The following is a 14,216-nucleotide window of genomic DNA, read 5'->3' as shown; positions in this document are numbered from 1 at the left end:
TATTAATATATTTTTACATTGGAATTTCATTTTCCATCTATTTCGGAAATAAATTTAAGCAACAAAAAATAAAAAAAAATCAGAGAAACCATTTGGGAACCGAAAATTGCAAGAATAATTAAAGAAAAAATAAATCCATCCATCCATCCATTTTCTATACTGCTTCTCCTCTTTAGGGTCGCGGGGGTATGCTGGAGCCTATCCCAGCTGACTTCGGGCAACAGGCGGGGTACACCCTGGACTGGTCGCCAGCCAATCGCAGGGCACATATAGACAAAGAAAACAGAGCCAAAATGACGAGTGAAAGATCACTGATGAGAAGAATAATTAGACATTTAGATATTCAACAGAAAGAAAAGAACCACCAAAGTCCAATCTGGCAAGCCATCTTTTTAACTTACACATTACAGACATCATTGTTGTATATAATAAATAACTTTGGACCCAGCACAGAACTTTGTTGTACCCCACGTCACCTTCAACAGGTCATATTTCTCATTACTTAGTAGCACATATTGTTGTTGTCATGCCTGCCACCTGTCACACCTGTTGCCAAGCCCTCATTATGGAACTCCCTCCCCCTGCCGGATTCTGCACAGGTGTTCCTCATCTCCTCTGATTACCTGCTCCCTATTTATACCCTCTGGTCCCTCCTGTTAGTTGCAAGTTTGTTGTACTCTCACATCATGTCCTAGCAGTTCTAGTTTTTTTGGGGTTTTTTTTCCCCCGCCGCCTTTGCCTAATTTTTGATGCCTGTTTTTTTTTTTTACAACAACAGCTCATCTTCTACCTGCTGACAGTTGCCTGTTATTTAAGTAATACTTTAGCCATTTTTGTGCTATACCCCTGATCCCATATCTTTCCCACTTCCAAGTGATGGTCGATAGTATATAAATGCTTTATGCGAGTCTGTAAAAATACCTATTGCATGTTCCTTTTTGCTATTGCTGTTGTTATTTTTTGTATGGAAGTTGTATGGTAGTACAATGTTTGGAACTTAGCGTGTGTGTGCGTGTATATGTGTGTACATAGTAGAGGGACTGGAAGAATACTCAGAAATGTGAACATGATCCACACTTCCACATTGCTGACTATAACAACAGTCATCATTTGTTATTTAGTGGCTTCACTGGTAATATGACATTTGATGATTTGTGGCACACGTTACTAGATGATTTTAGATAGCCTGTTCTGAGTATAAAAGCTTTTTTTTTTTTTTTTGCTTGTAAACAAGGTAGTAGGTGGTCTCTAATTAGCAAGTAGTTAGTTCTTACCTGGGGTGCTGGAACAGCAGAACTCTTTAAAACATGTTTCTTCCTCTGTCTTGGGCGTGAAGGAACGTAATCGTCCTTGCTGAAGTGTGCACTACACACATGAAACTGTTTCATCCTTCCCACTTTGGGTACCACTTCATAGCCAATACGACAAGAAGCCAAAGTTGTCTAATAGCAATGTCCGTGACAGGTAAACTATGTATAGAGCGATTAGGACACATTCTTGTTGTTACAGCCCAGATAATTGCAAGTCTGGATCATTTTGTACATATTTTCTTTTGTGACAATACAACTCCAGCCTAGCTCTCAGTTTAACTCTCTCGCGTCGCAGCGTTCTTCATCTGCACATGTAAACACTGTGGAACACATACGCAGGCGGCAGCATGCAGTGATACGAATGGAGTGAAAATAATGCCGATCGATTTTGAGGTCTCACTTTTTCGTAGAAAATGTTTTGTGATGCAAATGTATGACTCTTTTGAACGCATATTGTTTTGAGAAGGAAAACGCTTTACCTTCTGCTACAGCCCATTCACCAAGCCAAGGCCCTGCTGGAGCCCATAACTAGTGTCCCGGCCAGCAGTGTGACCAACATCTCCAATGCTCTGGCGTACTGTGTGGGTTACTGCAGCTATCAGCTCCTGTGTGGCTACCACTGTGTGCTGTTTCCAACATGCCTCCTAGGTCTCGATACAAAGCATGAAGATGACTGTTTCACTGTCGCAAGTAAGTGAACTCCTGCTTCAACAGAAGGAAATCTCCCATGCGCTATTACAGCAACAGGATCATTTGAAAGGCTTTGTTAAACCTATACTTGAGTCTCCTAATACAAGACTAGACACTATCTATCTAAAGAGCTGCAAGAAGTTAAAACCAGCTCACTCTAGCTCACTCAAAAAGAAGTGGATGACATCAAGGCAGGAATACAAAAATATTGACAATCATAACAGTCATATAACAGACTGACATGAAAATATGTGACAGTCTTCTCACTGTAATTGACAAAATGGAATACCTTGAAGGTCAGACTAAACAAAATAATTTGACGGCGTTGAGTCACCCGAGTTGCGGACCGAGTGTGAGAAGAAAATTAAAGATGTGCTCGCTGAAAAAATTCATTTACAGCGAGAAAGAGAAGTTGAGTGGGTGTACCGGAATGGGAAACAAAGGGATGGCATGGACAGACAAAGATCCATTATTGTGAAGTTTCAGGAGAAACTGGAAGTCTTGCATAGAGCCAAACGTTTCAAAACTAGAATTTTTATCAATGAGGATTATTCAGATGCTGTTTGTTTAAAAACGGTTGCCTAAAATGAGAGCTGCACAAGAACGTAGTGAACTTTCTTTTGTGAAGCATGATAAACTTCATCCATCCCCGTACCAGCACTCCGAAGCGCCCTATTGATCCATGCATTTTCCATGCCGCTTATCCTCTTTAGGGTCGCGGGGGTAGGCTGGAGCCTATCCCAGCTGACTTTGGGTAAGATGCGGGGTACACCTTGGACTGGATGTCAGCCGATCGCAGTCCCAAGCTCCCTAGTGTACGTATATAAAAGTATATCAAAACGTAAGCAATGGTCCTTCGTACACATTGGATAAATATATAGATCTGTATACAATTTTTTTCTTTAATATAAAAAATTAGTGCTTTTACGACACAGAGGAACAATACAACAATATTAAACCTGACAACAATTTATCAATTGTTCATATCAACAACGGAAGCATGTACGCAAACTACGCAAACTAACATAAGACTATCCAAGTCAGTTCAAGATTCAAGATTCAAGAGTTTTATTGTCATATGCACAGTAAGACATGTAGTTATACTATGCAATGAAATTCTTGTTCTGTTCATTCTCCCAAAAAAAGAAAGAAAACACAAGAAAATGAATAAGAACAAAAGAAACATTAATACCTATAAATTAAGCAACAAGAACAGAAGAGACATTAACCGCCCGCCTTCACGGAACCCTTCAAGGTAATAGCAATCTCAGAAACTTGGATTGATGCTGAGAAAGGCATAGATTTTGAGCTGGAAGGATATGAAATTAACTATGTAAACAGGAATAACAAAAGTGGAGGAGGAGCGGCTTTGTACAGGGACAAACAACTGAACTACAAAGTGGTAAAAAGCACGTCATTTGCAATAATAATTTAGAATGTATATTCATATAGAATGTAGGAAATCTAAAGAAAAGTAAAAATGTATGGGTCGGTTTACATAGAAAACCCAAGTCAAGTATCAAAATGTTCAAGGACTACATTGTGGCATCCTTGACAGACATCAGCCAAAAAAAACTTTGTATGTGGGGACTTCAGTATTGATCTTCTAATTCCAAATAAGCAAAAGATAAAAACTTCATAGATACAACGTACAGCATGAGTCTAAAATCACCAGACCAAGCAGACTAACAGACCACTGTGCCACGCTAATTGATAATATATTCACCAATGTTTTGATAACACAACTAGTGGTCTGCTAATTAATGGGTCATTTAGAGTCTTCAAATAACCTAACATGCATATTTTTGGAACGTGGGAGGAAACCGCAGTACCCGGATAAAAACCCAAATACGCACAGGGAGAACACACAAATTCCACACAGAGATGCCCAAACAGAGATTTTAACCCAGATCTTCCCGATCTCCTAACTGTGTCGCCAACATGCTAACCACTTGGCCACCGTGCGGCTGTCTACAGGGCTCTAATGTTATATTTAGAAGATCTTAAACACGTGTTTTATGCTCTATTAAAATTTTCCATTCATAAACAAGGACTCCTATTTCGTGGAAATTCACTTATCATGGTCGGGTCTGGAACCAATTAACTGTAATAAACAAGGGATTACTGTTTTACATTATTTTTTTTTTCCCTTTTTTTGTGAAGCCCAAATTAATAATGAACACATGGACATCAACCACTATATTGTGTCTATTTTTATTTTTTTTACTGGTACATTTAGAATAATCATGAATGCTCATCATAGATGGGTAGACAGACAAATACAGTAGATACTATTTCTCTTGGTCTGAGCTTTACATTCCCTCTGCTCTGTTCTCGGATGTTAAGTGTGTCCACAGTTTGGGCTACCAAGGGGGTGATTGGAAATGTCAGCTGACAACAGCACTTTCCTCTGACACTCCTAGAAATGGCACAAAGACAGAAAGGAGGGAGGTACTAGTGGGAGAGGGCAGACAGTGTCATAGAAAGAGGAGATGAGAAGGATGGCAAAATGTGAAGGCAGACAATTGTACTGGTGGGTTGATGGGCACAAAAAAGCCATGACGGTAAAAATAAAGAGCAAGTTAAGAGTGTGTTTATTTTTTTGTGGCAGCAAGAGACTGTAGTTGTTCTTTTGGTGGTGCTTTTTTTTTTTTTTTTGGACGGTGTCTTTTCTTGGTTGTTGGTTGTTTGTGTTGTGTGCACACATACGGGTCAAATGTGCACGCCATGGCCATGGGTGACAGGAAAGAGCCACTCAGTGTATTTCCGAAAGCCGGAAAGACTTGGAAAGCCAAGGCTGAGGCGGCGACCCAAAAGTACACACACAGGCCGCCTCCCACAGTGACCTTTTTCGAAATGTTACTGGCCACTTGGCACAGTGACTGGGGCTCTAATGAAACTTTTATTGGCCCCCATTTCTCACCCCTTTTCTCAAACGCCTCCAGGGCTGAGCTGAAATATTGCAGTCTTGAGCTGCAGAAGGGCAAAGTATGGTTGGGGTGTGTGTGTGTGTGTGCGCGCGCGTGTGTGTGTGTATTACACTCTTCAGATTTTTATATAATTTTTTTCTCATATTAAAATTGCCAAGGAGGCAGTTTTTACATAAAGAGTGTGAAAGAAAATTTAAACTTCTCATTTTACAAGTTATAAAATTCTGTTATAGACATAGATAAATTAATATCAATGATTGCGTTTTATTTTGGAAAGGGATATCTACATAGTTATTGGGTTTGATGTCAATGGCACTGAGCTGGACAGCCTGGCATCTGTGGCAGAGCAAAGGGCATCGAGGAGGCTCCTTTCCATCATGGACAACCAGCATCATCCAATGCAGAGCATCATCTCCCAGCAGAAGAGCAGTTTCAGCGGCAGATTACGATCACTGCCCTGCTTCACCGAAAGACTAAGCAGATCATTCCTCCCCCACGCCATGCGGCTTTTCAACACAACAGTGGGGGAGAGGTAAAAACACACACAGGACCGTACTTGGTGTTAAATTATGATGTATTATTATTATGGTGTGTTTTTATTATTATTCATTATGTATTATTGCACTACAAATTTGACGTGATCTGTCCCTTATTTATTTATTTATTTAATTTCTTATTTTTCTTCTCTTGTCTTGCCTTGGTTGGTTTTATTTTATCTTGTGATTTTAAGTGATTAAGTTCATTATGACATTTTGGCAGAGCTCCTGGAAATTCGAATTCCTCTTCGAGATCAATAAAGTATATCTCTTATTAAGGGCGTACTGGACTTTGGTGTGATTTCCCTTTCCAAGTTACCCTTGCTGGCCTACACTTGCACTGAGCATTCAAGGCATGGCTTGTTTGCTGTCCTATTGCTTCTATTCTGCTGTTTTACTGCAATTTCTCAAACTTGGTGGATTATTTCCACTGTTATTTCCAGTTGTTATTTCGATTGTGGACATTACCTGCTGTCATTACTTATTTGCGAGAGGAACAATCACAATTTAAATGGCACACAGATATAGTTGTGGGGGAACGTTCATGCTATGGGTTTGACTTTTGAATAATTTACAGTCTTTGTAGGTGTCGGCTATCATTAATAACCTTGCAACAAAACATTATGACTGTCAAGAACTGTGGAGTGAGAAATGTGAGTGAGACAAAAAAAATAACTGCCAACAAACAGTGAAATAGGCTGATCAAAAGTTTAAGATCACAGCCTTTTAAAAGCCAAAATCTTGGCAAAAATGTGGCTTGCAAGTGATTTAGTGTCTGGTATTTACACTGTCGTGATCTCTTGATGGCAAAGGCAAAAAAGCTGTCTCTTTTTGAATGCTGTGGGATTGTTGAGTTGCATAAGCAAGACCTCTCGCAGCGTGCCATTGCTACTGAGATTGGACGCAGTAAGACAGTCATTTCAAACTTCTTAAAAGATCCTGAGGGTTATGGAACAAAAAAAGTTAAGTGGTAGACCCAAAAAAAAAGTCACCGACCCTGAGCCGGAGGATCCCATTGGCTGTCCGTCAAGAAACGGGACAATCCTCAGCACAAAGAAGGTTGTTACTGGTGCCAAGTACAGTCCAATAACCATCAAACGCCATCTGCTAGAGAAGGCCATTAAAAGCGAAAAAAACATCTTCAAAAGCCTTGCCTCCTTCAACACCACAAAACTGGCCGTTTGGAATTTGCATGAGAGCACCAAACATGGGGCATTGAAAGGTGGAAGAAAGTTTTATTCTGATGAAAAAAAAAATGTAACCATGACGTTTCTGATGACTTCCAACATTACTGGCATGGCAAGGAGATCCCATCTGAGATGTGTTCCACACGGCACACTGGTGGGGGCGTCATCATGATCCTTCCATGGAACAATGGCGCTTCAGGTTGTGCAGGGGTCTCAAACGGCAGCTGGATATATGGAGATGTGTGATAATGACTGGGTTTTCCAACAGGATTACACTGCAGTGATTGACAAAGCACGTCTTCCATAATAACAATAATAATAATATTATTATTAATAATATTAGCCAGGCCTGGAGCCAGGCCTGGGGGGAGGGCCTCCACCCGTGCGGGTCATTTCCCTACGCCTTCGGGTTGGGGAAAGGGAAGGGTCCTGACTGTCGTTTGTACGTACATGCCGAACAGCAGTTCAGAGTACCCAGTCTTCTTGGACTCCATCAGAGAGAGGGGTGCTGGAGAGCAACCCAACTGGTGAGTCCGTCGATTTGTTGGGAGACTTCAACGCTCATGTGGGCAATGACAGTGTGACCTGGAGGGGCGTGATTGGGAGGAACGGCCTCCCCGATCTGAACCCGTGCGCTGTGATGTTTTTGGACTTCTGTGCGAACCTCAGTTTGTCCATAAGAAACACCACATTCGAAAATAAGGATGTGCACTTGGTACCAGGACACCCTAGCCTGCAGCTCTATGATCGACTTTGTAGTTGTATCATCAGACCTGCGTCAGCATGTTCTGGACACGCAGGTGACGATGTGGTCCTAATGGCCTCATCAGGCTGTGACCTTCAGCATTTACTGGGGCGGTTTGTATCTGAGTTTGAAGCTTCTGGGATGAGTCTCAGCACCTCCAAATCCAAGACCATGGTTCTCAGTCGGAAAAGGGTGGATTGCTCCCTCCGGGTTGGGAATGAGGTCCTGCCCCAGGTGGGGGCGTTCAAGTATCTCGGGGTCTTGTTCACGAGTGAGGGAAGGTTGGAGCGTGAGGTTGATAGGTGGACCGGCGCAGCGTCTGCGGTAATGCGGTCGCTGTAAAGAACAGTCGTGGTGAAGAGAGAGCTGAGTTGGAAAGCAAAGCTCTCAATTTACCGCTCGATCTATGTTCCCACCCTCACCTATGGTCATGAGCTTTGGGTTGTGACCGAAAGAACGACATTGCAGATACAAGCGGCTGAAATTTGTTTCCTCCGTAGGGTAGCTGGACTCACCCTAAGAGATAGGGTGAGGAGCTCAGTCATCCGGGAGGAGCTCAGAGTAGAGCCGCTGCTCCTTCACATCGAGAGTAGCCAGTTGGGTTGGCTCGGGCATCTAGTCCGGACGCCTCCCTGGTGAAGTGTTCCGGGCATGCCCAGTCGGGAGAAGGCCCCGGGGCAGACATAGGACACGCTGGAGGGATTACGTCTCACAGCTGGCCTGGGAACGCCTTGGTGTCTTCCCGGAGGAGCTGGATGAGGTGGCCGGAGACCGGGAAGTCTGGGCTTCCCTACTAAAACTGCTGCCCCCGCAACCCGGACCCAGATAAGCGGAGGAAAATGGATGGATGGGGGAAAAAAGGCCTGTTTCAGGTACCACAAAATGGGTCAACAATTTAAAACTGTTCTGCAGAAATTGAGGTTGATCAAGCCTTGGCAGTTGGTGCAACTAATTCCCATCAGTGTTCCAAGTTCTGGACTACTTACTAACTCCTCTGTCTGCATAAAAACAGTCTTTGGAACACACTGGTGTTCAGTATCAGTTGAACAGTATTGTACTGGAGAAAGTAATTTGTTGTTACAAAAATGGCAAAAAAGGGAATTAACAATGGAAGAGAGACAGACCATCTTAACACTCAAAACTTTAGGTTTTTCCTCCAGATAAATTGGAGTGTTCTAAAACTTTTGACCGGTAATACCTTTATTTTTGTATGGCTCAAAATAAAGAAATAAGCAATCAATCAATCAATGTGGACAGTATGGATGCGGCAGTATCCCGTGTGTTGATGGTGAGCATCCGGCAGACATATCCTGACCTGCTGCACAAATACGTGTATAGCACAAATAAATATTAATCTTTTTTTTTTTCACCTCATCCTTGCGGCACCCCCTGGAGAATGGGCAATTTACCATGCAGGTTAGAACGGCAGGCAGCCTATTTTCTAATCACTAAAAACACTAAATATTTTAACCACGGTTTGTTTGTAGGTTGTATGATAGGCTTTACCAGGGCAACACTTACTACTTCATAACATATAGTCAAGCGAGCAATTGGATATTTACATTGGAAAGTGTGCATGACAATGTAAAGGCACAGCAGGCTCAGTCTACAAGCAATAATAACTGTCAGGAGCACTGATATGTACAAAGTAAGGACTCATGCACAGTGTCTCATTATTATGTCCATCATTTTATATAGAAATTGCTTTTGAACATATGCATTTTCTAAAAGAAGCCTATTACCTTTGGCTGTGTCATTTTAACATGAGTAGAAAATTATGTGGCTACAAGGCCAGGCATATTTTTGTTAGAAACACGTATTGGGGAAATTATGATTCCCATATTGGCCTTTGCCAATATCATATTTCTGCCATAACTAGCTTTAAATGCAATACAATTAAAATTTCCACTCAGACTAATTTTATAGTCATTAACACAGAGAAAATACTGTGCTTTGTGTGTGGAGGAACCAGTGCAGAGGGGAACGGATGGGTTAGGCCCAGCTGGGTGGTGTTATTTCCTCTCAGGAAGCACAGAGGTGGAACATAAAGGTCAAGTGCAAACTGTTGATACTCATTACAAGCTGCCATTGGAGTCACGCAAAACTAATTACAGCTCTCTAAGTACAACTGATGAGGAATGGAGCGAACACTGTGCTAAAGAACGCATCGAACAGAATAGAATAGAACAGAACTCACGGCTGGCAGAGTTTGATGAGGTCTTGGTCAGTCGTAGCTGGTGGCAAGCCTCTTATGTACAGGTTGGTCTTACTTAGCTGCTCCACCAAACCTCCTCCTTGACCTCCACCTCCTCCTCCTGTGGTGCTGGGGCTGGGCGGAGCCATGGGTGGAGGGGGAGCATAGGACTGCTGGAGAGACAAAGTTCCAAAAAAAATTATAAAGTTGTCATTTTAGAATAGAAAACACACAAAGCCATTCCAGTCATGCTGGACTTGGACACAATTGCTTTTCCATCTCTTAGCCCCCACTTGCATGTGCTCACACTGAGCATTTGAGCTTTGACTCGTGTTACATTAAGTGACACATCTTTGCTTGAATACTTGCAAGCGAGTAACCGGTTTTGACGTTGTGGATTATTTACAGTGTTCCTATTTATTAGGGACGTAACAATTCATTCACTTGTATTGATTGATATTCCTACAATTCAACTACATCGATCTTGGTACTCAAGTTTCCATTCAGGACGACACATACATGTATATCGATCTAACATCGTTTAAAAAGTAATCAATGGCTTGAGTCAATACTACTTGTAGGAAATAAAGCATTGGATTTCGGCACTGCAGGCTTTATATGGATGTGCTTTTTTATTTTTGGCACTTTTAATAATAAAGATGTTAAACATTACAATCACCCTGTCGGTGATGTCATTGTCTTGTATATGGTGGTCATTGGAGTTGTAGTTGACCTGTGAAATACAGTTGATTCGCTGCTTCTTTTGGTCGGCTCATTCACTTCATTCCGTATTCAACTCATCTGGCCTTATTTGAAACTCCTTTTAAGTGACATTTATGGGGACAACATGCAAAGTAAGGACGTTTTGTACACCTCTGGACGGTACGGCGCAGTAGCAGTGACGCTTAGTGACGTCATCATCCATCGTGGCACGTCCAGGTCAAAACACACATGTAGGAAGGTTACAAATACAATTCCCGTAATTTAGCGATGCAAAAATCTAAAACTGTGCGTGCACCATCGATTAGGACAGTCTGTGGGAACGTCCTTAAAAATGCAATTTTTTTCATATGATATCGGGTGTATTTTCATTTGTATACATCTTTCAAATTCATGGATCAGAGCTTCAGGACAAGATGAAAGGTATGTAGGATATAAATTCACTTTAATATCTATCTGCAGATGAAATTAATTTAATTAATTTAATTAAAATCTGATGGTGCAAAATAAACTGCTCAAAAAAGGGAACACTAAATCACAATGTCAATCACACCGCTGTGAAATCAAACTGTCCACTTGGGAAGCAACACAGATTGACACTCAATTTCACATGCTGTTGTGCAAATGCAATAGACAACCGGTGGACAGCAAGACACCCCCAGTAATAATAATACATTTGATTTCCCTTGATGATTTTTGTCTGATTTAGTCGTCAGCACATTCAACTATGTAAGGATCAAAGTATTTAACAAGGATGTTTCAATCATTCAGATCTAGGATGTGCTATTTTAGTGTTCCCTTTAATTTTGTCCCAGAATTACTGTGTATATGCAGTTAGTAGTGTAGTGTGGAAACGAATACAGCATGCTGTTGTTGCATTATTACACTTGATTTTTTTCTCTGGACTTTCTGATTAGCAAAAAAAATATAAATGACTACTCTGACTTTTTTTTTTTAATGATATATTTTGTAGTACAATTGTACTTGCCAAGGTCCATGGGTCGATCACAGCTTTTGTCTTGACTCAATATTAAAGCAATGGGAACAGAAGGCACTATTTTCCGGTATAAAATTTGCTTTAACTTCTTTAATACTTGGGGTAGAGAAGTGAATGAGGTATCAAATTAAAGTTCAAGTCATCAAGTCACAGACTTGATGTTACATCTTTCTGATCAGGAGCATTATCAGTCCAAAAAAAGCCCCTACTTCCATTGGTCCGCACAGGTGAGAAAGTTTCAACACCTAACTGAAGATACCACACCACATTTATTTACTGAGGAATTTGCATAATGACCCTAATTGGGTGCAAAGTGCAGGTTTGGATTGCACTATTTAAAGTAAATAATTCACCATGGCAAGCTATACCACCCTCTGTTCATCCTGATTTTGTATTGCATTTTTAACACATTTTTTGTACTCATTGCTAATTTATTCTTAAGTATGTCAGCATTATTATTAATTTATACCTGATTCCCTTCCAAAAAAACAATGGGCATCTAGGAAACTTCACCTGCACTGTCCAGTATCCAGGTATTCATTTTATAGTCACACTGGTTGAATTTTCCGCTAAAAAGTCACTGAATCGTTTTGGATCGTATGATTCTAAATGAACCAATCGTATTGGCAACTATGAACGGTGATACGAATCGAATAGTAACGAATTCGAATAGTAACGAATTAAAACGAATCGTTACACCCCTACTATTTATATAACAAAATGTGGTGAGGAGCAATCACATGACATTTTTTGACTATAATGTGGGGTGAGTTAATATAAGGTGAAGCGTGAAACTAACAGGAATGAGACACAGTTTACTTCCTCTCCAGCTCCCTAGTTTCAAAGGTCAACCTGACACAAGGTGAGTACCAGCAGGATGTACGTGTTCAGAATTTGGGACCACTTATCAAAGCCATGTGCTCTCACTATTTGAAATGGTAATGGTATTTGTATCCCTAAAATACATGCCAATGCCGAGCATAGTTTAATTGGGGGTTAATGAAGTGACTGACATGTGCACACAGTGTGTAATTAGAGATGGAAAGATAAAAAGGCTTGCATGTTTTATGTAACGAGCAAAATACAATTTCATCTTTCATCTTAAAAGTACATTTAATTTCACATTAATGATGAGGGCTTAGGAGCAAACGTTTCTTTTTAGTTTTTAAAGTACTTACATAATGTAAGTCAAAGGCTATGACATATTTCATCCACCTTAACCTCTAAGTCGTTCCATTGGAGGTGACCTTGTTTGGTCACGCTCTCTTATTTGTTTTCTACTACCGACCTCAACTTTAAGGTTGACCATTTCTGGCAGTGCAGGGACTAATGAATGTTTGGAGTGTATGGGTTCAGAGTGCACACCCACCTCTTCCTGCCAGCTGTCTTTGGCAGACTAGTAGGAGGAAGTAAACAAGCTTGATGGCTCACACACCAACAGCAATCACAACATTCTTTGTGCTGTCTTAATGTTTGGAGTGAAACAGCCATGCTGGCTCTAAAAGACGTCTGGTCTCAACATTGGTTTCACTAATGGGAACTAGATGGAACAAAATCAAGAACCTGCAGCTACAGAGATGCACACCAGCCAGTTTCACTGTGTGCCATGATAATAAGTGAGAGACAGGCAGGCGGATGACGTGTGAGCGAGCGGGAACGCGTGTGTGTGGTTTTATGTCTAAGAGCCGGTGTTTGTAATAATGACAGGTTGTCAACACGGTGAAATAGAGCCAAATCCATCAGTGGTATTAATCCATTACCTGTACTATCCACAACCTGTTCATGATTCATAACAAACACTACTCAGGAAATGGTGGTATTGCTTACAGGCTGGTGTGTGGATTTACTCCGGGTTTCCTCCCACACTCCCAAACATGCATGTTGAATTAGCTGGAGACTATACATGTTCCATAGGTCTGAATGTGAGGGTGAATGGTGGTTGTTCTGCATGCGCCCTGTGTTTGGCTGGCAACCAATCCAGTCTACACTGCCTCTCGCTCAAAGTACACTGAGATAAGCTCCAGATGACCCATAACCATGAACAGGATATGCAGTAGAAAATATATTGCATGCAAGGGCCGGGGGTCACTATGCAAAAAACAAAAAAAAAGAAAAAGGACAAAAAATATACAGTACTTCATATTTCAATGCTGAGCTCCTTTAAATATCTGTTATTTTCTACACTGTGCTCTTTCCAGGCAGAGAGGTGAGGGTGGGAATAATAACAATAAATTCAACCATAAAGGCCAACTCAGTCCTGAAGGTTAGACTGGATCCCCTGCATGTTGTTGCAGTGAAGATGTCGCTGCAAAGACAAGTCTTCATAAATAATACCATCATTGCCTACAACGCAGCAGCCCAGGTACAAGACAACCTATCATTGCCTCAAGTGGCCGCCTGCCCCCTGAACCGTTTGACGGAAAAACTCACCACGAGTCTTTTAGCAATGAGGTCAGTTATTTGAGGGTGCTGTCACACCTTTATTCTGTTTTCTCCGCTTTGAATCAGTTGCTGGGTTTGGAAACTTGGTGGAAAACCAGGTCTGTTCCGCTCTCTTATTGGTCAACAGTGGATGAAAGAATGTTAGCAGGAAGAAGGTTTGCTGTTCAGATTAGTGAGTGGAACTGTGAAACTACGTAACACAGCACTTACGGTGAATAATTACACTGGTGACGAACATAAAGTACATTGTTGTTTATTATGATGATGGACAAGATATCATAAAGCCGAAGTGCACTTTAAGAGGAAAATATCTTCCTTCACATGGTGCAAAGAAGACGCGCTGACATCAGCACATATTTATGTAGGCATGACATTACAATCGCATACGTTCGACTTGTTCGATCAGGTCTCATCTGTTTACACACTACCTGTTGTTTCGTCACAATTACACAGGTCAAATGTTTG

General features: G+C 41.3%; 1 protein-coding gene across 5 annotated transcripts in view; it reads right to left on the bottom strand.

The window, feature by feature from the left end:
• Positions 1-14,216, bottom strand: part of LOC129185738 (RNA-binding motif, single-stranded-interacting protein 3-like) — a 172,510-nt gene that overhangs the window by 101,027 nt on the left and 57,267 nt on the right. For 4 of the 5 annotated variants that reach the window (XM_054783148.1, XM_054783147.1, XM_054783149.1 and 1 more), the window contains one exon: positions 9,596-9,765. In XM_054783148.1, the coding sequence (XP_054639123.1) occupies positions 9,596-9,765 (170 nt within the window). The remainder of the gene's footprint in view (positions 1-9,595; positions 9,766-14,216) is intronic. The other variant, XM_054783150.1, reaches the window with a different exon arrangement.

Source organism: Dunckerocampus dactyliophorus, chromosome 7 (genome assembly GCF_027744805.1).
Source record: "Dunckerocampus dactyliophorus isolate RoL2022-P2 chromosome 7, RoL_Ddac_1.1, whole genome shotgun sequence".
Classification (NCBI taxonomy): domain Eukaryota; kingdom Metazoa; phylum Chordata; class Actinopteri; order Syngnathiformes; family Syngnathidae; genus Dunckerocampus; species Dunckerocampus dactyliophorus.
The sequence above is the reverse complement of the archived record's forward strand: the minus strand, read 5'-3'. Positions and strand labels throughout refer to the sequence as shown.